The sequence below is a fragment of the Nansenia antarctica genome (genome assembly GCF_963989245.1).
Source record: "Nansenia antarctica genome assembly, chromosome: 17".
Taxonomy (NCBI): Eukaryota; Metazoa; Chordata; class Actinopteri; order Argentiniformes; family Microstomatidae; genus Nansenia; species Nansenia antarctica.
In genome coordinates, this window is record NC_137687.1 from 12,927,383 (window position 1) to 12,953,640 (window position 26,258).

Here is a 26,258-nt window from a genome sequence, read left to right on the forward strand (position 1 = left end):
ACTGCTGTATGTGTGCCTGTGTGCGCGCCTGTGTGCATGCCTGCTTGCTTGCCTGCGTTTGTGCATGTGAGTACTTGTGTCTTTGTCTGTGTGTCTACATCCATGCACAGATAGAGGCAGAGGACCAGGAACACTTCTTTTTACCATCAATCAACACCTCCACAATAGCTGTCTCCAATCATCTACATAGCCCGCAACTGCTACACAACATTTAAATCAAACCACCGGCGCATCCATATTGGAAAAAAAAAGCTCAATGCAAAACCAAGTCAACTGTCTCACGTCAGTCTAGCATTTTGCAACCAAAAAAAAGAAGTTAACTGACAGTATCCTCTCCCTTGCCATCTCAGTTGTCACTGTTCTGTGTTACTGTCACTCTTAATCATCTCCACTGTTTTGTTCCCATGGAGATTCTAAAGATATTGCATGCAAGGCCTGCTAGGTGTCCAGTGCCCTAAAATGGATGGATCCATCTTAAATGATCGTTAATCCTGCCTGAGTCAGGGGTTAAAGTGAAAGGTCAAGTTCCACATGAGGGCTCAAAGGTCACAAGCAAGGTTAATGTTTGGGTTGGAGGTGAACTGTGAGGTTGAATACACTCCGAACATCATAACAAAAGCTGGAACAATGAAAGTGTTTTCTTATTCCCAGAAACATTTTTCTCAACCAATCACTGGCCCGGCTAGACTCAACAACAGACTAACCTTTAAATGTTTACACAAATGATCTAAACCAGAGCGAATAAGAGATGCTTTTTGGGGAGTGTTGTGTTATTGTTCCCATCCTCTCATCTCAACTGAGTTTGTTTAACACCCTGAGGCCACTTCTTCCAATATGCAGTCTTCATTTCCTGCCAATCAACAGGCTTCCATCTTAAACCCAGCGACATGGCTGCGAGGAGTCATTTAACACATTTAGTGGAAGGAGTCATTGACAGGTTGTCAAGTAGATAGTCAGTTATCATAAAGTAGATTGTCAGTTGTTGTTGTTGTTGTTGTTGCTGTTGGGGTGTCTTTGCTTTCTTTTGGGGGGTGGGGGGAGGCAGGGGGAGCTTTAGTTCTGCTTCACAAACATTAGGTCCTCCTTCACCATCCCTCCTGATAAGACTGTCTCCATGAAGTGATTAAAACAGCATTCCAAGGTAGTCATTAACGCTGGCTAATTGGACCTGGACCTCGCCACCCTTCCCAGGCCTTTGTTACTGCTTAGCCTCATCAGACCCCCGCCGCCCCCCCCCCCCCCCCCCTACTTTTTAAGCAGGGGTTGAATTAGGCATGAACAGAGAGCACAATCTGCTTCGGATACACACACACAGCGGCTAAGCAGGAAACTCACAGTAAATATGACCCTTGAAAGTCACCCATTTCAAGTAGAGAGTGAGTTCCTACCCCCTAGACAAACCAATTGACTCCTGAGGGTAAAGCATTAACTAGAGGAGGGGGGGGGGGGGGCACTCCCAGCTAATCCAATGGTGGGAGAGCCTGACCCCGGCTCGCATGGACGGCTCACTGGCTAAGACTCATGGCTCTCAGCTGAGGAGTCAGCAGTCAGCCTCTCAAGTTCTGCCTGGCTCGTTCTTGTCTTAAGGGGTTCCCATGACCATAAACGGGCCTTCTGTTAAACGCTCAGGGTCATGCTTTCACATTATAGGCCGATAAGGAGTTGGAGTCTGCTGGGACAGAGGAGGGGAAGTGGGAAGGGAAGTAGAGAGAGAGGGAGGAGAGACTGAGAGAGAGAGAGAGAAGGCACAGAAGGGAGGAAAGGGAGGAGAGAGAGAGAGAGAGAGAGAGAAGGCACAGAAGGGAGGAAAGGGAGGAGGGAGGTGCAAGGAGAAGGTTCAAGCTGTGGAGAGCTTTAATGCCAGAGTGCATGGGTGAGAACAAGGAAGAGAAGAAGAGAGTGGGTGTGTGAAAATGTCTAAATGTCTAATGTGGTTAATTATAGCATGTGAGTGAGAGAGCTTAAGTGGAGGTGAGTGAATAAGCACATACTATACAGCCTTAAAAAAGCAAACCAACGTCTTCCACACAACTATCTGTAATTGATCTCACACATCAGAAGACTCAAGATCCAAAAGTCAACAATGATTTTTTTGTTTGTTTTAAAGGGCTGAGTTTCATACAATAGCTCACTCGTCTCTCACCAGTGGGTCTGTCTAAAAGGTTTTGAAGACTTGATACAAGTCTTCACGGTACTTTTTTTTCTCCCTCTGTCACATTACACGGTCCCACCAGCAGTTCTTGATGCTAAGCCTTGTTGTCTTTTGAAATACCTCTTGTCGCGCAGCTGACAAATGGCCAAGATAAGATGACAATTCCCAGGGCGGTTTTATAAATACACTCGAACCCATCCAGTGGGGGAAGGGTGTGTGTGTGTGTGTGTGTGTGTGTGTGTGTGTGTGTGTGTGTGTGTGTGTGTGTGTGCGTGTGTGTGTGTGTGTGTGTGTGCATGTGTATGTGCATGTGTGCTAACATAACCACATTATGGCTCCAGCTACATGGCTTGTTGCGCCCCCCTCTGATATGTTCCATGTCACGGAGAGTTAACATATCCATGTGCCCTTTCAACAGACACTCACATACACACACATATACACACACACACACACACACACACACACACACACACAGAAGAAAACATGGCAACTGCACCGGATCCCATCATGGCTTCACTCAACTTCATCCTCATTTTCCTACCACATAACTCCCCGCTAAGATGCCTTCACTGAAAAGGTCATGCTGGTCTGCCACATGACCTGCCATTTGAAGAGGATAGGGGGGGGGGGAGGGACCCAAAATGGGCCTGAACAATTAAGTTAGACTCTGGGGAGGAATGGAGCGTCTGTTGAACTCTACTCGCATGAGGTTCCCTTTCTCTCTAAACATTTGTCATTCTCTCCTTTCACTTCTTTAGACCACCATCTAGACAAAAATCAACACATGTGCACATAAACATAATGGTATATAATCTATAACTTCATAGAATGAAAAAAATAAAATGGTGGTCTTTAGTTAGTGACCTTCTCCTTGAAGCCTTCAACATGCACAACACAAAACTAGCCCCAACAGTCATGAGCCTTTGAGATCCAAATGAGATCTAGTTTAAATAAGTGTGACTGTCAATCTTAAAGTCGAGGTTAGGGCGCTTGTATCATGCTGAGGCTGGAGATCTGTGGGTGAGAATGTAAGTATGGTGATGAGGCTGAAGGGTGGAGGTTGTGCAGTTGTCCATGAAGGTTAGAGGTGGATACACTACCTCTTAATGATATGTATACAAAGATATCAGTTTCTTTGTTCTGTTTGAGAGACGGGCTTTGCATTTGGGAGTATTAAATGATGTTTTATCTATGTAGGTGTTCTCATTGAGAAGGAAAAAAATATCTAAGTATGTAAATAAGTAAATAAGTATTAAATAAGTATGTTAATTCAACATATTTTCATTGCAGCTATTGACATGAAATTTAGACCAGACATTGATATTAACTCAATAAAACTACACATCTAAAGAAATTGTAACACTCCATAAAAAAAGGTTATGTACAATAAAGGGGAATGACACGGGAAACACTGAAATGTATTTAGACCTAATACTTGGTGGAGAAGCCTTGGTTTCCAATGACAGCTTCAAGACGCTTCCTGTACGGAAATTCTCTCTCACAGTGTTGAAGTGGGATTCTGGCTCATTCTTCAACAGACATCTTAAATCTTGAAGATTCCGGCGGCCCGCTACTGAATCTTGATCTGCAGTTTCTTTCACAAATGTTCTATTGGATTTAAGTGTGGCGATTGACTACTAGGGCAATCCAACACCATTATTTTCTTCCTCTTGAACCAAAAATGGAATGTTAAAATGGACTGCACTTATATTCACAACGGCCTCTCATTCACCCATTCATACACACATTCACACACCTATGGCGGCAAGCTACTATGCAAGGCGCCGGCCCACTCACTGGGAGCAATTTGGGGTGTCTTCAGTGTCTTGCCCAAGGACACCTCGACATGTGGCCAGCCAGGACTTGAACCGCCCATCTGCCAACCTTGCGATCATTAGACGGCAGCTCTACCTCCTGCGCCACAGCCGAACCAATTGAGAGTCTCCTTTGCAGTATGTTTTGGATCGTTATCCTGTTGGAAGATCCACCCCATCCTCATCATCCTGGTGGATGGCAATAGATTCTTCTCAAGAATTTCCTGGTACATGGCTCCATTCATCTTCCGTTCAATAATTTGACTCCGCCCATACAATGTGAAGAGAAACAGCCCCATACCATTATACATTCTCCCAATAATCTACAGACTTCTCCAAATGTTCTGTAGCAAACTTCAAATGAGCATCAACATCAAGTCTTTCTGGAGCTCTGTTCGAGTGGTCCTTGGCTCTTGGGCTACTCTTCTGACTAACGTTCTGACTCAATGGCCGCAATGGTGCTTATAGGAACATTTAGGAGTTGAGAAATCCGTCGGTAACCAGTGCCATTACTATTTTGCTCAACAATCTTGTTGCAAAGGTCTTGGGAGAGCTCTTTGCCTCTCCCCATCATGAGATGTTTGTTGCAGGAAAGCTTGGTGACAAATGATTTGTTTACTTGCATTCAGAGGTGGGAAACCCTTTTTCAAAGAGTGGAAGTACTTACCCACCAACATGCACTAACCCAGCTGATTCTAATTAGCACAGGTAGGAGAACTCACTAGTAGCATGAGCTGGTTTAGTGCTTTTTCTTACAAGCTTTTTCTTTCTTTCAATACTTTTTTTCCTGTGTCATTCCACTTAATTGCACATAGCTTTATGGATTAGAATGTTACAATTGATTTAGCTTTGTTGTTTTATTAATATCAATGTCTGGTATACATTTCATGTGAATAGCTGAGATGGAAATATGTTGAATAAAATGGTTGAATAAGGTTCTAATGCATTGTAATGCACGGACTAGAATGAGGAAGCATATCAAACATGTATATGTTACGGTACATGTAGGAATACGGTACATGTGGGGAAAACTAGGGTTAGGGTTAGGTGCTACATCGACTTGGTACATGCTGGCATGTCTAACCCTAACCCTAATCTAGGGATGCTCCGATCTGGATTTTGGGGGCCGATACCGATCACCGATTTTTTTCCTCAAGATCAACCGATAGTCCGATACCGATACCGATTTTTTTTTAAATACATAACTGTAGGCCTACTGACTGGATAGCCTACATATTTTTTGCTTTTTAGACAAAAGTTTTGATCCATTAGGCACCAAGCAAATGCAGACCCATGTTTATGGCATAGTAAAGGTCTGGCCTATCACCCAGTTAGGGCCTGAAGCCCAAGTCAGTCGATATGGCTGTATAAAAGACATCATAAACGTGGCCTTCATGGTTTACATACTGTTACGTCCTCCTATGTTTTCTGTTCAGTTATCTGTCTTCCCCAGGAAAAAAAAAAAAGTCATTTGGAGTGAAATCGGCCGATTTAAATCGGTGGCCGATAAATCGGAGCATCCCTACCCTAATCCTAACCCTACCCCTACCCCTAACCCTAACCGTAGCACCCTAGCACCTAACCCTAACCCTAGTTTTTTATTCCCACATGTACCGTAACATATATACTACAAGAGAGACCTGTCCTAAGAGGGCAGCTAGGGCTTTTCTGACATGTCCTCTATTTTTTAACACTAGAAGTAAATAAGTAAGTAAGTAAAGCTTTATTTATATAGCGCCTTTGGTACATGAAATGCAACTCAAAGCACAGCCATGAACAGCCATGAGGGCTCATTTGACCCCTGTGAGTAACGAAAAGTGTTATATCTTTGCACTCGATCAAATTTCAGTCACAATGACTTTTCCTAGATATGAGCATTCTACCACTCAGTATCCTTACATTTTCAAAATCACATCAGGATAAGATAGTATGAAGCTATTTTGCTTCGTTTTTCTGTGTAGGAAGCAGGCTAATTTACAAACGGCCATTTAGTGGTCGTTGTGTGTAAATAGCAGCTTGATCATTGTAAAGAGGGGGTCATTTGGGGGGTCATTTGGGGGCTCTTTTAGTAGGTAAAAAGGCTTGGCTGTTCTAGTGTTAAGCAAACTTTGAATATCTTTTGAGAAAGCTTGTCCATACAGGGATGCAAGCCTGTGGATTAAACATATACATGGCTGATCCACAGTGGCAACAACTATCCAACAGTATAACTTGTTTCACATATCCAGCAGCAGTGGGCACCATCCCTGGTATCAGGGCTACAAAACAGACTGTAAGCTATGCTGCAGCCCAGCACTAAGACACCTGATTCACCTATCATCAAGAATATGAACCGAGCTGGACTGAAACAAAAGTCTTCACACCATGTGGCTTTCCAGGACTAAGGTTTGTGATCACTGGTCTGTAGTAAATCAATAAAAGTTTTGAAGGTACGTTGTTTTACAGTGAAGATGGTGTATGAAGCAGAGCGACATTGCAGGAATGAGAAGCTTCTGTGAGGTTACCAGAATAAATCAGTAATTGACTGAGTTCTATACTACCCTAAGCCTAAACTGCATAGCAAAAAGTACTGACATAGGCTAGTTCAAAATTAGGGTCATGGCAGAACGGTAGTTGAACTTTGTCTTTAGTAGTGCTGTGAAACATAAAATGGCATAAAACCATATTATTGCCTGTGTGTGTTTTATACTGTGCTGATGGAGACTAAGTAAAAAAAGAAAAAAAAAGAAGAAAACTATTTATGAGGATTTAACACTATGGTATTTGGTATCAATCATGAATATCGGTCAGGCATACGTCATATCATCTGCTTTGGATAAAGAAAATCTTCAATTCATGATGTGCAACTAAAAAATGTCAACATGATCTCCATAAAGTATCAGGGCAATTTCTAAATACGATATAAGTCTACAGAGATACACTTTCCAAAAAGTGGCAACTTCTGAGAATGTTTATTTTGTTCCTACAAGAGATATAACTGTTTGTGGTCAAAAATGATCTGATTTCTACCTGTGTGTGTGTGTGTGTGTGTGTGTGTGTGTGTGTGTGTGTGTGTGTGTGTGTGTGTGTGTGTGTGTGTGTGTGTGTGTGTGTGTGTGTGTATTGGGCTGGCATACAATACCTAAATTTAGTAACAACACCCACCATTCTAACAAATATTCAAACATACAGTGTTTCACAAAATATTAACTGGCACTATCTACCATTATATCAATATACCTAAGTAAATATTAAGCTTTAGCTGACAGCTATGCCCATTAGATTCCCCTGTCCTCTTAAATACAGTCTGTATAATCCACCCAGTCCAAGCTTTAGTCTATAATGCGAGAGACGTCAGCAGAAAAAATGTATATTTCACTTCTCCTTCACTGGTATACAGTTAGTCATGTTTTTTAAAATGTAACATGTATGCAGTTATACAGGACTTACAGTAGGCAAATGTGTAGAACTTTTATTGATTATGAAATCGTGAACTGAAATTGTCTCCTTGATTGAAATCAAAGAGACAATCACTTTAGTCTAGCCTAATGCAAAAATTATTTTGTATCACTTTCTGAGCGATTCATTATTTTATTCCCTAATAAAGAAGTGACGCAGTATTCCACAGTATTCTCAATGGTAGCCTAAAATTATGGAATGTTTGGTTTGGCTATTCATTTATAAGTGACTAATACTTTAATCAAATTGCTCCAAGATAAATAACTGATATAATCTGATATACCTTTCTTACATTACTTGGCTGGAAGGACCGTGGAGTGTAAGAAGTATATAATCTAGAAAGCTAATATTTCAAAGCCAAAGTAAATAACCATGCAAACGACACCACTACACACATATTTATGTAGTGAGAGAGATATTAGGAAATTGGATACAAGGTTGCACAACCAAGCTCATATTTTAGAGGGGGAGAAATTCAACTGGGCAATTGTCCAGCCTGTAGTTTGAGTCTCAATTAACTTGGTTACATGACGGTTATATAATAGGCCTGACATTCATTCTGAAATTGTACAACTAAGTGAAACATATCTACATTGTATGGGTACTCTCCCTTGGACTAGAACAGTACAACAGTACAAAGACATTGCCTACATGTTGCAACAGCAATGTTTGAAAGGAAGATGCTCCCTCATGCTCTGGTGACAACCAATAAGCCTTGAATGGATTGTCTCCACTATAGATTCAATAACTCTTTATCGATCATACATGTACTTTAACTTCCCTACTCAATAAGGGTTTTCACTTCTACACAGATACATGTAATTTGTGACCAAAGGTTATCAGGGGGAGTTATGGATACAGTTTGAAATCACTATCCATCCCATTGACAGACTGATATTTGATAATAACCAAATCAAACATAAACATATAAGTATATCATCCCGAGTCTCGTCGATGCAGTCTAGTCTCTTTCTTATTACACCTCTATAAATAAGAACCGTTACTGTGAGGCTACGTTGATTTAATTTAATTAAAATGCAGAAATTAAGGTGATGAGATAAAATAGGACATAATAAATGCAGCCATACCTCCTCTTCGTGGTTGGCGAATTCATTGGGTTCGTTCTCCTTTTCGGTTTTATTATTGTTATTCATTCTGAAACAGCTGTTATCACTTTATCTCTAAGGATCGTCTTAGAGATCTGTTTTTGTTCTATCTTTCTCCCGAGAACCGATAGAACAAGCCGTCCGAGCGCTCCTGTAGCCAAACCGTGAGCTTTTCCCTAGTTTGGCGACATTAATAAATAAAATAAGTCAATGGAAAAAAAGTCAACTGACAAATAAACTGATAGATCTCGAGTTCTGGGTATAGCCCGTTAACACGATGAGATAGTCCTCATTAGAATGCATTCAATATTCCCAGAGAATCACTACTGATAGTGGATTTGACTACTGCACTACGGCAAGACAGACCTGGACTGGGAAAGTTCCCTCATCTCGAGGGGGGTGGGGTGGGGCGTGGGATAGGGTGTGATGCACGCTTTCTACCGGACCTATGAATGTGTTATCACAGGTTTTATAAGGTGTCTATAATTATGACTGGGTAATTTTTTTTATACGGTGCCTTTTCCGTCCCCAGTACTAAATCATGTTGTATTTTGTCTAAATTTGGACAAATACTAATTCCATTAGGTTTTTCATGTATAGTCAATTGTTAGTTATTATGAATACAAGGATATGGGCTTCTAAGTTGTTGTTTTCTACATTTTAAAAGCTTTGGTTAAAGATGTAAATTGGATTTTGCATGGGATTTGGGATGTCCCCAGTGTAGTTCATTCAACTTCAATCCAAAACATAACTCTTAAAAAGATATACATTTCCAAATATGTTATTATTATTTCATTTTCCTGATCAATATCTATTGAAATCAAATATAGTTTCTATCCATTTTTTTCATTTTGTACAAAAAATTAAGGTTTTGCTTACAACATTGCTTGTCCCTGCGATCACTGTCCACCCTGTTATGCTGTGTTAATGTCCCTTTTAAAAGAAAACCATATTTCTCAATCACATCACTCTCATGAGGTGACATCACATTAGTGGAGGGGATTTCAAATGTGGTAAGCTGTGTGATTTTCTACCTCTTTTACCCTCTGATTTTTATGTTTTTATCCAGTGAGTTTAATGTGGTTGACCATAACGTGTCCACTCTGTTATGCCTAAATATTGAGGAGATCAATCAAATTGAATAAGTAAAAAAAAAAGTATTTAGTGCAAATTAGATTCCTCATCAAGTATTCATGGTCATTCTAGGCATTATGCTAACACAGGCAGGCTAACGGCTAACTTTAACTGTTTTTCAGCAAGCTAGATATGTCATTTATATAATAGAACATTAAAATATAGATAAATCAACAATTTATTTTTCACAAGTTATGAAGTCCAAATGGCACCGTATAAAAAAATTACCCGTCTATAATTATGACTATGTAAAGTATGTCACCCTTTCACGCTATAAGGTGTAAAATCATTTCAGCTTCTTGTGCGCGTCTCGCGTGCGTAAAAATGTTTCTCATCATATCTGTGGCTAAAGGCAGCTAAAGAGTTTTTATGAACCAGTAGGTGACCCTAACCCTAAAGTCAATACTATACTACATATTATTATTATTATTATTATTATTATTATTAGTAGTAGTAGTAGTAGTAGTAGTAGTAGTAGTAGTAGTAGTAGTAGTAGTAGTAGGAGTAGGAGTAGTAGTAGTAGTAGTAGTAGTAGTAGTAGTAGTAGTAGTAGTAGTAGTAGCAGTAGTGGTGGTAGTAGTAGTAGTAATAGTAGTAGTAGTAGTAGTAGTAGTAGTAGTAGTAGTAGTAGTAGTAGTAGTAGTAGTAATAGTAGTAGTAGTAATAGTAGTAGTAGTAGTAGTAGTAGTAGTAGTAGCAGTAGTAGTAGCAGTAGTAGTAGTAGTAGTAGTAGTAGTAGTAGTAGTAGTAGTAGTAGTAATAGTAGTAGTAGTAGTAGGAGTAGTAGGAGTATATTAGGCTACACTTTTTGTTTTATAGAGGGCTGACAGAGTTTTACAGTAGGCTGCTCGATGCCTACGTTTAGGACTCAATTGGTATTGATGTTGTGAGCATTTATTAAACTGTTTCTTTGAAATTGCCTTAGGCCCATTGGCCTTTTGAAGTGTAGTTATTTCAACTTGAGAACTGCTTGCAGCTCTTTGTCAGGTTTATAGGCATAAGCATGCGTTGTCACGTTTATTGGCATATGAGTAGGCATTAACTAATTCCAATTGCTCACCATCATTTTGTCAATTATATATATATATATATATATAGAAAGAGAGACAAAGAGAGGGAGAGAGAGAGAGAGAGAGAGAGAGAGAGAGAGAGAGAGAGAGAGAGAGAGAGAGAGAGAGAGAGAGAGAGACTGGAGAATTCAAGCCCTTGAGTAACTTTGTAGTTTCAGTTTCAAAATAGTTCTAGACATCATACATGTCTTTTTGTTTGTCCAGATTTATGATCACCTGCTGGGTATCAGCCTAGGAGGTGTGAGGAAACAAGTCATGTCATTCAGTCAAGATTAGAATATGATAACAAGACACCCAACTCTGTTGGTAAGCCTGTCACCATGTGTATCTGGCGTGTTCATGTCCTGTGTTGAACTACTCAGCCTCCAGGCACCAAAATTAAAGCATTGATGTACAATGCAGTTGGACTGCATGTGTAGTGCAGTGGTAACGTAAAAATTAACAGCTGCTGTACAAAAGGCACTCTAAAACTCAAACATTTACACTTATTAATGTGCAGTTATATGGCATGGTAAATAAAGTGTTCCACATCCAACATCAATTTGGTATTGGGACTTGCAATGTTTTATGTATGTGTTTATAAACAGTCAGTTGTGTAAAGTATAATTGTACTAGCAGATTCTGCTCTTCTGTTCTAATATGTAAAACGTATAAAGGTCCATCAGATGCTTTGCCAAATGTGTCTAACAACTCTTTTCCCATCGATTGTTAAGCTTGGCGTGCCTATAATGTACTTGTGATACAGTGCATCGCCAGTAGTTCTTTTAAATGGTTTAAAAAGGTTTAATTTGGCATTTAAAGTTGGATTCTTTTTAAAAATGTGACTGATTTTGTATGACTGATATTGTTTGTGGATTCATGTCTATGCCAATCTTACTGTAGCTCAACTGTAGACAATGAAGAAAGAAACACCCAACTAAGAAGATGCACTCAGTTTATGTTAATGAGAAGTTGTTCAGGGTGTGGAGTCTTCATGCAGATAAAAATGGAAATGTACTGCTGCTTTCTGATGCGTTCCCAAACCCTTTATCAAAGCGTTTTCCGCTGGCTCTGGGGGGTTGAAAGACTGGAAGAGAAGAGTGGGGGAAGGAGAGAGGAGGGGAAGAGGTGAGGGGCGGAGGGGCGGAGGGAGACGTCCCAGCTGTTTTTGACAGGTCTCTGAGCTGTGTGGTCTGCTCTCCGAAGGTGGAGCTGTCCTGAGTATCCAGGGCAACATGTCAGCAGAGAATACTACACAGACTACTTCAAACCAATAATGATACTAAAAAAATGTAAAAACTAAAAAGTAAGAAAATGCTCCTGTAAAGTATGTTTTTGTAGAAAGAGAGAGGGTGACAATTGGAGAGGAAGAAAAGAGAGAGCAAAAGCATCATGACACAATGTCAATGTAGGGATCAACTGCATTTTTTTTTCTCCTAAGGGAGTCGAAATCTAAAGGTTACATAACCCAGGTTCTCCGAAGGTTAGGGAGGGAGACTGTGGGACACACACTTTAGTGTAGCTTTAGCTGAAGACACCTATTCAATCACGTCTGGTACAGGCCAGTGACGCTTGCTGGTGATTCACCCATCCCAATGAAGGTCGCCATTTCAGCCAGTGAACCGCTCTGTACGAGGTCAGCGCTACGAGGTGATGCATCTCTCTCCTCATCTCCTTAAAAGAACCTGGGTTAACATTTATCTTTCAGTCAACTCGGTTCAACTCCTAACTAATGGGATGCTGCAAAATGCTGCTGATTGCTTGGGCTGAACTAGAAACGTGTATGGATACAAGAATGTACCCCGTTTACGTTAAAACACAGTCTCCAAACCAGCACTAAATACGGTATGCACCACAGAGGGTCTCATCGAGGCTGCAAAGCCTTTGAAGGTAGGAGAAGCCCAGCTGGCTGCAGCACATACAGACACCCAAACAAAGCCCAGGACGCTGCTAACCCCGTAAACACACAGCACACGCATTGGACAGGGGGGCAGGGCCGGACTGGGAAAATCATTCTGGAAAGCCAGGAAATAGTGCAAAATATAGCCCCAGTCAGGCCACTTTTTAAGCAGGGGTCCCCCACCATTAACATTTTAGTTACAAAGACTTCGTTTCCTGCATTCTGGTGAATTTTAATGCATGTGAATCACAAACTAATGAGCCAACAACTGCTTAGTACAATGTACTATGAACCTCAAATAAAACCAAAGGTACATCATTAAGGAGGGAGTTGACACAAGGTCTAACGTTTAACCAACATTTATTAAATAATAATCTCTCTCTCTCTCCAAAGGCTCCTGCCTAAACTAGCACAACACTTCCACTGCTATTCTGTCCACCTTCAAAGAACAGAGCAGGTTTACTAATATACACTACTCTTTTTTCCATCGTCCATCTTCAAGCGTCCATCTTTATGCTGTGACAGTTTGCGTTTTCAAACTATCGGGCCGCCGCAACTAGAAACACTGGCCTGGCCTGCTTCTAAGTTCAGTGGCCTGGCTGTGGGCAAAACCCCCCAAATTGTTGTACAAAAAATACGTTGATTAGTATATTCGCGATTAAAAGGAAAGCCTCGTTCAGGCAACTCTCGAATTGGGATTCAAGCCTCAAGTGATTCCTCGAATGAGAATCAGTGTTCACACAAGCCTGGTTTGGAAATTCTCGATTTGTGCGCGTGCTCGCAGACAGAAGGAGCCCAGAAAAGCCGATTGTCGAAATAAAAAGAAGATACTAGACTGGAACTAAAGAAGATACTAGACTGGAACTAAAGAAGATACTAGACTGGAACTAAAGAAGATACTAGACTGGAACTAAAGAAGATACTAGACTGGAACTAAAGAAGATACTAGACTGGAACTAAAGAAGATACTAGACTGGAACTAAAGAAGATTCTAGACTGGAACTAAAGAAGATACTAGACTGGAAAGTGACAGCGCAGCGGTCCTACTTATTGATCTTTATGAAGACGAAAAATAAGATGTAAAAAAGTACAATACTGCCGCAATTAACAAGGCGAGGGAAATGGCTTGGCAAGAAATTGCTGACTTTTACTCACTTTTTTAATCACTTTTACTTGACGGAACTGTCGTTCGGGATGTAGTTTCCGCCTGTGAGACATTTTTGACACACGTCTTACTCAAACCAGACCGTAAACCTGGTCGCTACCAGGTTTGTTCAGAAGGATTGGTTGCATAGCAACCAAGCAGCGAATTATTTGAGCCACATTCATGGAACGGAACTCGAGCTGAAATTATCGCGAATTAGAAAAACTAGCCAGGATTGGCTCTAATCGCCCTTCTGGGAATAGGGCCCTGTTTGTACTCTCATCTGCTGCCAACGAATACTAAACAAATTCCTTGGCTTTAGTTTGTAGCTGGATCTGTAAGTCGGAGGCCAGCTCATCCACCCAGCTAGCCACGGTATTTCGGGACATGCTGATATTTTCAAATGCCTGCTTCTTGTCGGGCCATACAACATCACATACCTTTTCAATGCAATTTTGAATAAACTCTCCCTCTGTGAACAGTTTGTGTTGCTATTGTGTTTGTAAGTGTGTTTGTGTTTGCAGCTTGTGTTGCTGTTGCTCTGTCCTCAACTATTATAAAGCTTGTCTTCACAGCTCCCTCACACGGACTGTTTATACAAGTAAACGTGTTGCTGTTGTTGAAGGTTGTGTTTTAATTCTGTTTAGACTTGGCATTATAGGCCCTATTGTTGTATTCAAGTTTCCAAAGTAAGCCATACAATTTGAGATACGACTTAATGAGGTGAACCTTTAGCATGATTCATCTGGGTGGCTTCGGCACATTTTGTAATTGTCCTTGGGGCCATCGACAGACCGAATGGCAAAGTCGGGTGATTGTAAGATACTCCCAGTTGGCGGATCTCAGAAACCGTCTGTGTGCCTGACAAGCTACAATGTGGAAATATGCAGAGCTCTCTTTGAGGTTGACCACTGTGAACCAGTCGTATCGCGCTGTAAAGGCCAATGCACACGGCGTGCGATTTTGTCGCACGACAACATTCGATTCTCAATTCACACCACCGAAGTGTGTGGGTGTGAATGGAGAATCGAATGTTGTCGTGCGACAATATCGCATCGCACGCCGTGTGCATTGTCTCATTCAAAACAATGGAACAAATTCGCGGTGCGACAAAATCGCACGTCGTGTGCATTGGGCTTTAGTCCAGTTCTGGAACCACCGAAGTACCGGCTGTAGAAACCGGCTGTTTCTTTTTTTGTAAAATTGTAAAACAAACCGGCTGTTTCTTTTTTTTGTAAGATTGTAAAACAATTTTTAAATAGCCCAATAGGCCATAAACAATATCTTGTCAATAAAAGTTTGTATCCAACACGTCGATCGCAAGAGAACTGTAAAAGTTATACTATATTGTAGAAAGTTGCATAAAGATTGTATCAAGCCTTATACCCTACCTTCAGATGTGTATGGGTGATAATTAGGGATGTAACGATGCACTCAACTCACGATTCGATACGTCTCACGATACTGGGTTCACAATACGATTTCCTCACAATTTATTTTTAACGAAACGAGATTGCAGACAAATTATAACTGAAAAATATAATTGTATTTATTTCTCAGACAAAAACTACAAAATACTGTATTTTCTTCGCTTATTTGTACCTCTTCATAACCAACAAAATAAGGAGTTATTATACTGCATTGATTGTTTTTGTTGACATATGGGATGTGTTCAGCTAGGCTTCAATTATCTTACTTTTCTAAAAGTATTTTCTAAAAGTATGCTTGCTGATATGTAGTTCTTTAAGCACAACTGAAGACAAGTCATAGAAGTGATCTATTTGCATGTTAAAACACATTTTCCCCTTAGTTTACTTTTTGATGATGACCCTGTATGCAGAATCACTTCTTCAACTGCATTCCCAATGTCAATGTACCTAGCTAGTTTAGCTGTACACTTACAATAACACACCAACACACCACCAACAATGCACACTTACATGCGCAATAACAGTTTAATGTTAAAGCCCAACAACATGGATAGATAACCAGCATGCTAGCTAGTTAGCCTAGCTACATGCATAATCGAGATTGGAATCGTCACATAGTATCGATAATTAACTGCATCGCGATGCATCATTACATCCCTACCAATTATCATCATGCAAGGTAATCCGTTTCAGTTTAATGGGCCAAATATCCTCGATTTTGCCATTGACCTCAAGCAAGGCCTTAAATAGCTTCCATCAGCCATCGATTGACAAGATTATTATGTCAGTCCATGTCCGCTCATAAAAAAGTCTCTCAGTTGTAAGCCTGGTTATGAATCTAACATGCTGCTCACAATCTGATGACATCAGCGCTTTACAGAAGGGAAATAAATGCTTCTTAAAGAGATTTATGATGGCCAAGAAGGGCTGCTTCCACAATGCCTTGAAGACATCAAGGCATTCAGCAAGGAGAGGTCCACGCTCGCTGACATGCAGGTGGGACGCATAGATTTCTCTCACAACATACTTCGAACTAGAATCCATTGCCTGTTGATTGTGTGTAAAACACTACAGAACACGGGTTTCTTAAAAAAATATTTTTTTCAATATTTATTAGCTATATTACATCAATCATTATATTTAATTGTAGGTGAGAATTGGTTCCAACTATTAACTTATTTGTAGCATGGACGGGTAAAAGCAATATGGCAGAAACTAATGGCTGAACCTATCAATCAGTAGTCATTTCAGATCAGTGAAATGATAAGTGCTATTTCAGAGTATTCAGACGGGGCCAATTACACCCTCCGTGCCCTCTCTGAACAGGTGAGCCATCTGTTTAACACCCGGTCACCGTTGACATTCTGAACTGAAGGTTAGTTGTTAATTAGTTTTTATTTGCCAATCATGAAATGTACATAAAAAGGTATTATCAATGCCATTATGTCATACACTTACATGGGCTGTCGAGGAATGAGCACACAATCAAATCCTAGGATTTATTTCCGTTGTGATCCTCTGGAGTTGTATGTGTGTGCTTGTGCATGTGTGTGGGGGGGGGGGGGGGGGGGGGGTTGAGGGTAGGAAAGGAGGGTAGGGTAGGGAGTTGGAGGGGAGGAAGGGGGGAGGAGGGGCAGGATGGCAGGTCATGCAGGGTTTACAGGCGCATCAATACAATATCATTCTGTATCATTCTAATATCAATATCATACAATAAAATATAATTGTGGGAGCAAACTAATCACATGATGCGAGGTCCCTACTGTATTCTAAAATATTGGTTGTTTCTTTACTGCTTTTTTAAAAACTGCTCTCTGATTCGAGGAGCTTTAAGGAGAAAGGAAGTGTGTTCCATTCTATAGTGGCAGTGAATAGAAAGGTGTTTTGCCCATGACTGTTTTGCATTTAGGGACAACAAAGCCTGTAGAGCTACCTCTGGTTGCATGGCCATGAATGTTTCTGAAACACACAAAATAATCAAATAAATACTGGCGAACGTCCTTGTGCACAATGTTATGAGTGAGTCCCAATTTAAGTTGAATAACTCTTCTCTCGACCGAGAGCCAATTTATTTGCCGAAATACAATGGGGCTGATGTGGGTGCGGGAGGGGGCAGCGTTAATATAACCCGATATGGCTCACTAGGTATGAATTTATCTGTTCATGAATTATTTTCTCTACAACTTTAGACAGGACGCTTAAGATTGAGATTGGTCTATAATTACTTTTCTCAAGCCTGCTACCTTTCTCATAGAGCGGTGTGACTCTTGCAGACTTGAATTCAAGAGGAACCTTTCCTTAATCGATCGAGAGAGCGTGTCTTTAATTAGATGGTGAGATTACACTCTGCTGCATCCTTTAGGAAACAAGCGGGAATATGATCTAAACCTGTTGCTTTGTTGTACTTTAGCTGACTTGGCTTTTTATGAACCATATCCCCTGACTCTGTTGAAAGAGAATGAGTCAGCTTGCAACCCCTTTTATTAGCGAGTAGTGATTCTGAAACTCGGTTTCACCATAGAGACCTGAGTGACAGGTGAGGGCCTTTACTAGACTGCCTGCCACAGATGTAAAATATCAGTTCAGACACTCCACCACTTCACTCTTAACTGAAGTGATTTGACCATCAATCTCCAGGGTAAGACCACTGGATTTGGTTTTTAAACGGTTGCTGTATCCTAACTCTTTTAAAGTTTTCCACAATTTGTTTGGGTCATTTCTGTGTTCATTAACTTTTTCATAGTGGTCTTGAGCTCCCTGCTCACTTCATTTCTTAAACGTTTATACTGCGTAAAACTGGTGTAAGAGTCTCTAGGCACAGAGGGGGGTCGACACAGAGGAATGGCTGATGAGACTTGTTTATTTCGTCCTGCACAGCTCAGCCACGCCACTGACGGGCTGAGCGTGTCTTTTCAAACAATAATAATAATTGGCTTCGGGACTCGCTTGCAGTGACTTCAAAGGCTCTGACTTCCCCTTTCAGGACTCTCTTTGCTGGCGTGCTGTCTCTCTCTCCAACTCTCTCTGCAGGTTTTCCCCGCCTCCTTCACTACTCCCGGGGGAACAAACACACAGGTTAAATAGACCAGTAGGATAACGAGTCTGATCACTGACACCTGTCCGTAATCAGACCGTCATCCATCCCCCACCAACAGTCTGGCTCCCTCTGCAGGCCAGAACGCGCCATGCTCCCCACAACTGGACTCATCCATGGTCTTCTTAAAATTGGCAAAACTTTGATTTATTTGCCTAATTAATTCTACAATACCGTCAGTCATCCAAGGCTCTGTCCTCTGTTTGATTCTGGTCACCTTGATTGGGGCTAACTTATCCACCACTTTTAAGAAAAGGGTGTAGCAGATTCAGGCACAGAGGGAGGTCGACACGGAGGTACAGGTCTGGGCACTGCCCGTTTATTTAACTGTCCCCACACAGGACATAAAATAATAGTCAGAAAGAAATAACATTCAGCAGTGATTTAGCACTCTGCGTTGCGGTGTCTCTGTTCTCTGTGTCTCTGTTCTGCTCTTTCAGCCCTCCAGTCTACTCACGCCTCGCTCGCCCGTCACGGAAACAAATACACACAGGTTAAAAACACCTGTGCCAATCAGCTCCACCATCCCCACTCCACCACAGTCTGGCTCCACCTGCAGGCCAGAACGCGCCATTGCTCCCCACAAAGGGATTTAAAAGATACCCAGGCTGCATCAACATCTTCACATTTAAATACGGCTGACCAATCAACTTCATTCAAGCCCTCCAAAAGAGCAGCTTTGCTATAATGTTTCAAGGACCTGATTTTCTGGGTATTATGACACTTAAAAAACATTCTCTGTATCTTTCCGGTTGCATTGATCATGGAATGGTCACTGATTGTATATTCTATCACTCCACTCAGGGGTGCAAACTTGTCACCTTTCTGCTAAATTAGCTGTTTTTACTTCAAAATAGGTCATCCACGTGAATCCTGTAGATTCGAAGATTAGAAAAAAATATTTTGTGGGGGGGTCCTACGTCTCATCCAAGTAACATGATCACTATTCTTCTAACTAATCTTCCTGTCTGCTAAACACCTGCTAAATTGCAGGTGTTAAGGTCAGGGCTGCCGCTACTTACACGCGCATCATTGTTAGACCACCGTTAGTGCTAGCGATATCCATTTAGCACCATTAGTACTAGCGCTATCCCCCCCCCCCTAAGGTTAGCCGCACATTGATCAGTTTGCACCCCTGCCACTATTGCTGATCCTGGTCCTATCTGAAACAAGAATTAGATCTAGAATTAGTAGAAGGGGTAATTCGTGTGGGTGCATTAATTAGTTGATGAAGGTCACAACAGTTTGCTAAAGTTTTCAAATGCCTTGAAGATGGGAGTGTCCTTTTTCAAAATGTCTGTATTCATATCTCCCAAAAGGATGACCTCAGCCTTTGAGAAATCAATACAATTTGAGCTGTTTCCTCTAGCAGTTGATAAAAATTGCTCTGATTTGGGGGACGATAACATGCGGCCACTAATGTGTTCGTTAACTAGATTTGTTCTAACATTAAAATCAATATTGGATCTGACATCCCTCCGGTATGTGTCCCCTAATTGCGGCAAAGTGTTCAAGTTCTATTTCTGAGTCGGTTATTTGAGGTGAGTGTTGAGGTGATGATCCCCTGGAATCGCACCTGTCGCCATTGTCAGCTGGACTTGATGACACCATCATGCTCTTTGTGACTGTGTCTTGAACGGCCCAAAACATCACCCTGGTCAATATTTTAACCGATAGCTGGCTCCTCCAATCGGATTTTATTCTCTTCATCGCACTGAACTTGCGCTGACATGCTGGACAGTGGAAGGACTAAGATCAGCTCCACCACCATCAGGAGGTTGGGGAAAGTCTTCTGACGATCCGGGTCAAGAAGAAAATCAAGAAGAAAATCCCACCAGGCAACTCCCTTGGATCCACAAGCTTGGAAGCTGCCTGGAAGATTTCACAGGTCTCAACGTCCTTGAAGCGCTTACGCAGACTTTCTTGGACTGTGTCCAGCAGCTCAGTCTTCACCCTGTGAAATAAAAGGCAGTAAAAATGACAGGGTCTGGTGAAAGAGGTCGGGAATCGTGAAGTCACGGCATTGAAAAGAAAGCTAGCAGCTAACAACTGTTTTCATTCAGAGTGATTTTCTTTGGTGTTTGGTTTGAGGTGTACCAACATTCAAATACGCATATCTTCATCTTCAACTAACTTCTACAATCTGCACTTTCCTAATCTGTAAAGAAATGAAACATTACTTTGCCCTACTTGGCAAACTTTAACACCAGACCCTGTCACAAATGTGCTTGTTAAAGCTAGCCAAGGGCTCAGCCGTCCGGAGACAATGAGTCACTTAATTAGCCGACCATCCAAGTACTAACATAGCCTAGCAAGGCCCTAGTTATAACCCGAGGAATAAGATAACCCGAAGAATTATCGTTGAGGTAGAAAAGCTTCAACAATTCCAAAGAATTGTGAGCACACAGGCTAGCTACATTACAAAAACATTAAGAGGGGTCTTCAGCGAAAGGTACACAAGAGTGCTGTTATGTCTGCACACTGGGTTAGCAGTGATGCAGCGAAGGCAATGGGCTTCTCAACGCCGTTCTGCATCTGTGACAGCAAGTGCATCTCGAGGGGTCGAACCGAGTCGACTGAAAGAAAACCTCTCAGGTTAAAATATGGGCATGTCAGTGAGCATGTGGTCTTAGTCAGAATTCCCTCAAACGTCCCCTATGCCAGAAAAAATAATGTGCAGTATGGTAGTAATATCTACAGACCAAGCAAACATCCCTTCTAAACCAATGAAAGCAGTTTCTGTGGAAGTGTACACATTGCTGAGTGATGTTGAGCAAGTGGGGCTGAAATGGGCTGAAAGCCAAATCATTCCATTCCCTTGACTTATGCTTTGCATTCTTGTTACCTCCCTTTGGTTGTTTAAGTTTGACTGCCTTTGATCTGTCTCTGACATCACTAATGAACAATTTGGGGAAGAATGACCCTTTCTAATTGGCCATAGGAGGCATGAGACTGGGTCACTCCACCAAGTGATCTTTCAAGTCGAAAAGAAACAACAGTGGACTTGTGTTCAAGAGATAGGGTTCCCACGGGTCCTTGAAATCCTTGAAAGTTTGTGAATTTGAGAAGAAATCAAGGTCTTAAAAGTTTTTGAAAATAGACATGGGTCATTGAAAGTGCTTGAATTCCCCTCTCTTTCTCTCTCTCTCTCCAAAAAAAAAAAAAAATTCAAACATGTTTTACTTACTCATCAACTAGTAAATAAGTCTCTGTATTGCTTAACATTTCACAATATATTGTTTTGCTGTGCTGTGGTAGAGAAGGCAAGAGACCATCTAGAGTTCACACATTCAAGCCTCTTGTTGTCTGTGAGCGGATAGTTCCCATTATATAAATTCTCATCTAGATCTGTCTCAAACTATGCCGTGTTGGGTCCTTGAATTTGAGGGAATTGAGTCTTGAAAGTCCTTGAAAGGTGCTTGAATTTTATGTTTCAGAAGGTGTGGGAACCCTGAAGAGATTTTTCGCAATCCAGTCAACTTCAAATGCTCTGATTTCAGCTACACACTATCCCTTGGTAACAATTAACTGCTATGTGACATTATTTCTTTCAAAATTGTCACAATGCATTGAATTGAAAACCGCTTTATCTCATGCCTACATTTATCCAGAAAACAGAGCTACAGACTGGCTGGGTGTGGTAATATATACATGTAGGCCTATGTATTTTCTACATATTTATAATTACCGAACACATGATATCGGGAAAAACAACTACTACTAGACGTCTGCATATTAACCATATTAATAAAGTAAGCTAGCGTTCATATTACCTAAATGGTAAATGAACTGACTTATATAGCGCCTTATTCCAAAGCGCTTTACAATGGCCTCTCATTCACCCATTCACACACACATTTCACACCCCAATGGCAGCAAGCTACCACGCAAGGCCCCGGCCCACTGATTGGGAGCAATGTGGGGTTCAGTGTCTTGCCCAAGGACACCTCGACATGTGGCCAGCCAGGGTTCGAACTGCCGATCTGCCGACCTTGCAATCATTGGGCTCTACGTCCTGTGCCACAGCCGCCCCACTACCTCTCTAGCTCTACCTCTATGTGAACAAAATGCTTGCTAGCTTTATACCCAGCTAAAGTAGCATCTGCAAAAACGCTTCTCTTCTCAAATCGACCATTAATAAGGATAGCTAGCTATCAATTTCCATGAATCCTTCTGTTGATGCGCTCTCCTGGTGAAGCACCCTCAACATTCCATTACATTCATGCCTCCCCGTAATGAATTAAACTGACCTGTGATGGGAACTAATGATGAGTTGATAACATCACAATTTCACTTATCACATGGCTATTCAAAGCTGCTTGGGTTAGGCTTTTAACCAGAGTGGACTTTTTTTTAATGTAGGTAGAATACCAACGTTGTATTGATCCACCTGGATCGCCTAATCCTGCGTGTTGCAGTCATGGGAGAGATTAGAAAACTGATCAACACTTATTTGGCAGATGTTAATGAGTGACAACGATGTGAGGTCAGGTCGCACTCGGCAAAAAAGAACATCTGACCGATTCAGACTCCTCTTTTCATTGGACACAGCCATTGTATAGATTTGTTATACTTTGGTCGTGCTATGTATCTGCCTTGGTCCAAATGTAAATACAAATGATATAAATCCAGTTTTCACTGGACTGCCCCTTTAAGTGTTTAGTTACAAACAATGAATTGGCGCAAACAGATACCTTCTCTCCTCTCTGTTTTTCTTTTCCCCTTCAATCAACATGTTTTCTCCATTTGACAGAGTACCAGCAACTGAGCTCTTTTGATGAAGTAAGTTGCATTGCTGAGGAGTGAGGTAGATGAGTTTCTCCTCAAGGGCAGGATAGGGGTGACGGAAACTCAGAGTGTGCTGAATCAGACGAGCCATGAGGATGAAACATGCACCCCACACATGCATCAACATGTCAATAAGTTGATATAGGGTTAAGTAGAGAACAGAGGCTATCTTAAATGTGGATTTTAGGCATGAGTTTCAAACTGCTGATAGATGTTTATATACATACAGTCAATATACTGTATTAAATGTCTCATGCTTAATGTTGTATTATGAAATAATTCTAGCAACCATGTAAGTACCTTGTTTGTCAAAGAGCACTCTTTGTCACATCACATACTATCACATTATGATACAACACTTGCCACAACCATTTGGGAGATGTCACTGACTGTATGTATGTACAGTATGTCTATGGCCAAAATCTTTGGTCAGTCTATCTATGAGAATGCATTTTCTATGTATGAGAATGTATTTATTACCACAACAAAATATGTTTAATTCTTTCATGTTAAATAATTAATACAAATACAAACAGAGGAATTGATTACTGTTGCTATATGCATAACCACATTTCTAAACATGTGTGCTTTCTGCCTTTAGCTTGCTCTTTTCATTGTCATTTCTCTTTTGAGAAATGTGTAAAACACATTTATGGAGATTGATGGAATGTGACCATGGTTTGCCACATTCATCTGGTGGGAAATGTCCCCATTGAGAAATCCTTTTTTATTTTTTTATTTTTTGTGATTAAACTTTTTTTATTGCATTTTCAGTATTCAAAAATACTTCACAGATCATTTTTTTTGTTTGATATCAACCGATTACTCAAATAACAGTTCCACTATTATGAATATTGATTTGGTCAAACATAACACATGTTGGATGTTTTGTACCAACTGCTCTAATATTCATGTTCAACAATGTAGGACTGCTGCAAAGCCAACAGAACCCTAACCCTTTAGATGATACAGCCCTTGTATACAAACACAGGTTGCTGAGGACATGACAACCGTTGGTTGCAAGTCCCTGTTGCAATGAAGTTAATTATTCCTGTTGAAATGCAATGGATGCCACTGTGCCCTATAGGTCACATTTGACATTTCAAACGAGAAGCAGACCTGGACGCAAAGGTCAGCTGTCACAAAGCCTTTATCTCCACAGGACTAACAGTTGGCTCTTTTTAAAACATGATGGACTACATTGACTCCAAATATATCTGTTTTTCAACCAAACGTCATCAACAACAGAGTAGTGAATACCAAAGATAGATGATCCCTTTTGCCAGGGATGTATTTGGTGTGTAAACTACTGTGCTATCATCTTCAATAGGTGGTGAGAAAAAGACGACGACAGACCACAGATGACTCGGTTTCCAAACGGTGGTGGAGGGGTTCATATGGATGCTTCTGTTTACGCAGAGTAACATCGCTAACATCAGATACTCACAAAACATCTCATACGTTTCTAAAGGTTTGAGACATTCTGGGAAAAGCCTTGGAGGACTTCTACATGTAATATTTTTTTTTAAAAGAGGCAAAATGTTAGTATTATGACTAAAATTGTGGCATATGAATAGAAAAGCTAACCCAGATATCATCATTATTTCATATACACAAGAAAAAAGGTGATATAAAACATACTTCTATGCTTGAGAAGTGTCTCATCTACTGTATATTGCTCAACCAAAACCAATCAGTCTGGTGTAAAAACATCTTCTGTAATTCACCCACGACAGCTGGACAATTCCACTCCGAAAGAGTATGTGTATGTAGGAAGTATAAATAACAGCTTCCAAATATAGAACTGCATTTGAAACTTCCTGCTAAATTCCTGTTTAAACTCGATGTAGGGGGCCCCTAGCCACTTGGAAAAACCCTGTCCACAGATTAAAAGCCACAGATGCACACACACACACACACACACACACACACGAGGTCCTTGTCACTCATCACATCCATACAACTGCACCGGACATCTGTCCTCCTTGTCATATTAAAGTAACTGACGCTTTGGCGGCACCCCCAAAATAAAACAGAGAGGGTGAAAGAGTGAGAATGGAAAGTGAGGGCCCCTGCTGTACACCATCGGTGAAATAATTAGCCCCTGGTTGATCTGGGCTCTCTCACGGGATTCCGCTGTGACACATTCAAATGAGTATTGGCAGTTTGAGACACCAGCTGTGCCTCCTACAGTGAGCTACTGTACTGTGCGATGCCCATGGAGTACAACAACAACAACATTGCCACTGTATGTGTTGTGTCAATGTGTTTGCTTATTAGAGTCTGTCTGACTCTTTCTGTTAGAAATGATAGTAACACAGTAAACATAGCCTGTCAAAATGTTACCCTCTTACAATTTCTGTTGCTTTAATCGGTAAGTGATGCAGTTGGCATTGAGTGATCCTCAAAAGTTATTCTGAAAGGGGTTTGAGGTGTGGTGTTGCATATATACACACACACATGACATATACACACACACACACACACACTCAGCTTGTAGTCAGTGCATCCTCCATTCTCCTTTGTCCACTGTACCTATCCAAAAAAAGAGAATTAAAAACATTTCAATAGAGTCCCCCCGACTGCCACACACACACACACACACACACACACACACACACACACACGCAAGCAGGGGGTAGTGTCTTTGGTGCAGATTGGGCACCACACAGTGAGCTCTGAGGGACAGCAGCATTGTTAATTCCTGCTCTGCAGTAAGACAGCAGCGGCCACACCCTGCGTGTCAGTACATCTCTGTGTGTGTGTGTGGAGCTCCCACTGTGCCAGTCTATACTGCACGGCTCCGTTCTAGCTACCTAGCTGATGGGAGGTACCATATGAGGCTAGCAACCCTTGCCTGAGAAGCTCATGCCCCTCGGCACTGCGTCTCTCCCTCCTAGTCTCATTGGTCCAATCTAGAGTATATCCCTCTTTTTTTGTATTTGCACTTAGTTATTATTAACCTATTAGTAATGGATGTAGATGGAGAAACCTGGAATCAGTAACTGTTTGGAGTCTTGAAGATATTATCTGGGCTATATATCTAAATAAGTACACTGAGCAAACAATAATCTGTGGCCCGTCATGCCCATCTGTGTGTTATCTATAACTGACATGGAAGGTTTGACGTTTCTCTCTAGCGCCCCCCTCTGCATTTTTCACAAACTGCCAATCAAAGTAGTCAAATAGCATAATGTAGTGTATTT

The 26,258-nt window shown here is 41.1% G+C and overlaps 1 protein-coding gene across 1 annotated transcript in view; it reads right to left on the bottom strand.

The window, feature by feature from the left end:
* LOC308172543 (RNA-binding protein with multiple splicing-like) overlaps positions 1–8,815 on the bottom strand; it is a 31,550-nt gene extending 22,735 nt beyond the window's left edge. Inside the window, exon 1 of the mRNA XM_080547443.1 lies at positions 8,496–8,815. Coding sequence (XP_080403569.1) covers positions 8,496–8,561 — 66 coding nt within the window. The 5' untranslated portion in view covers positions 8,562–8,815. The remainder of the gene's footprint in view (positions 1–8,495) is intronic.
* Positions 8,816–26,258: the final 17,443 nt, after the last annotated feature.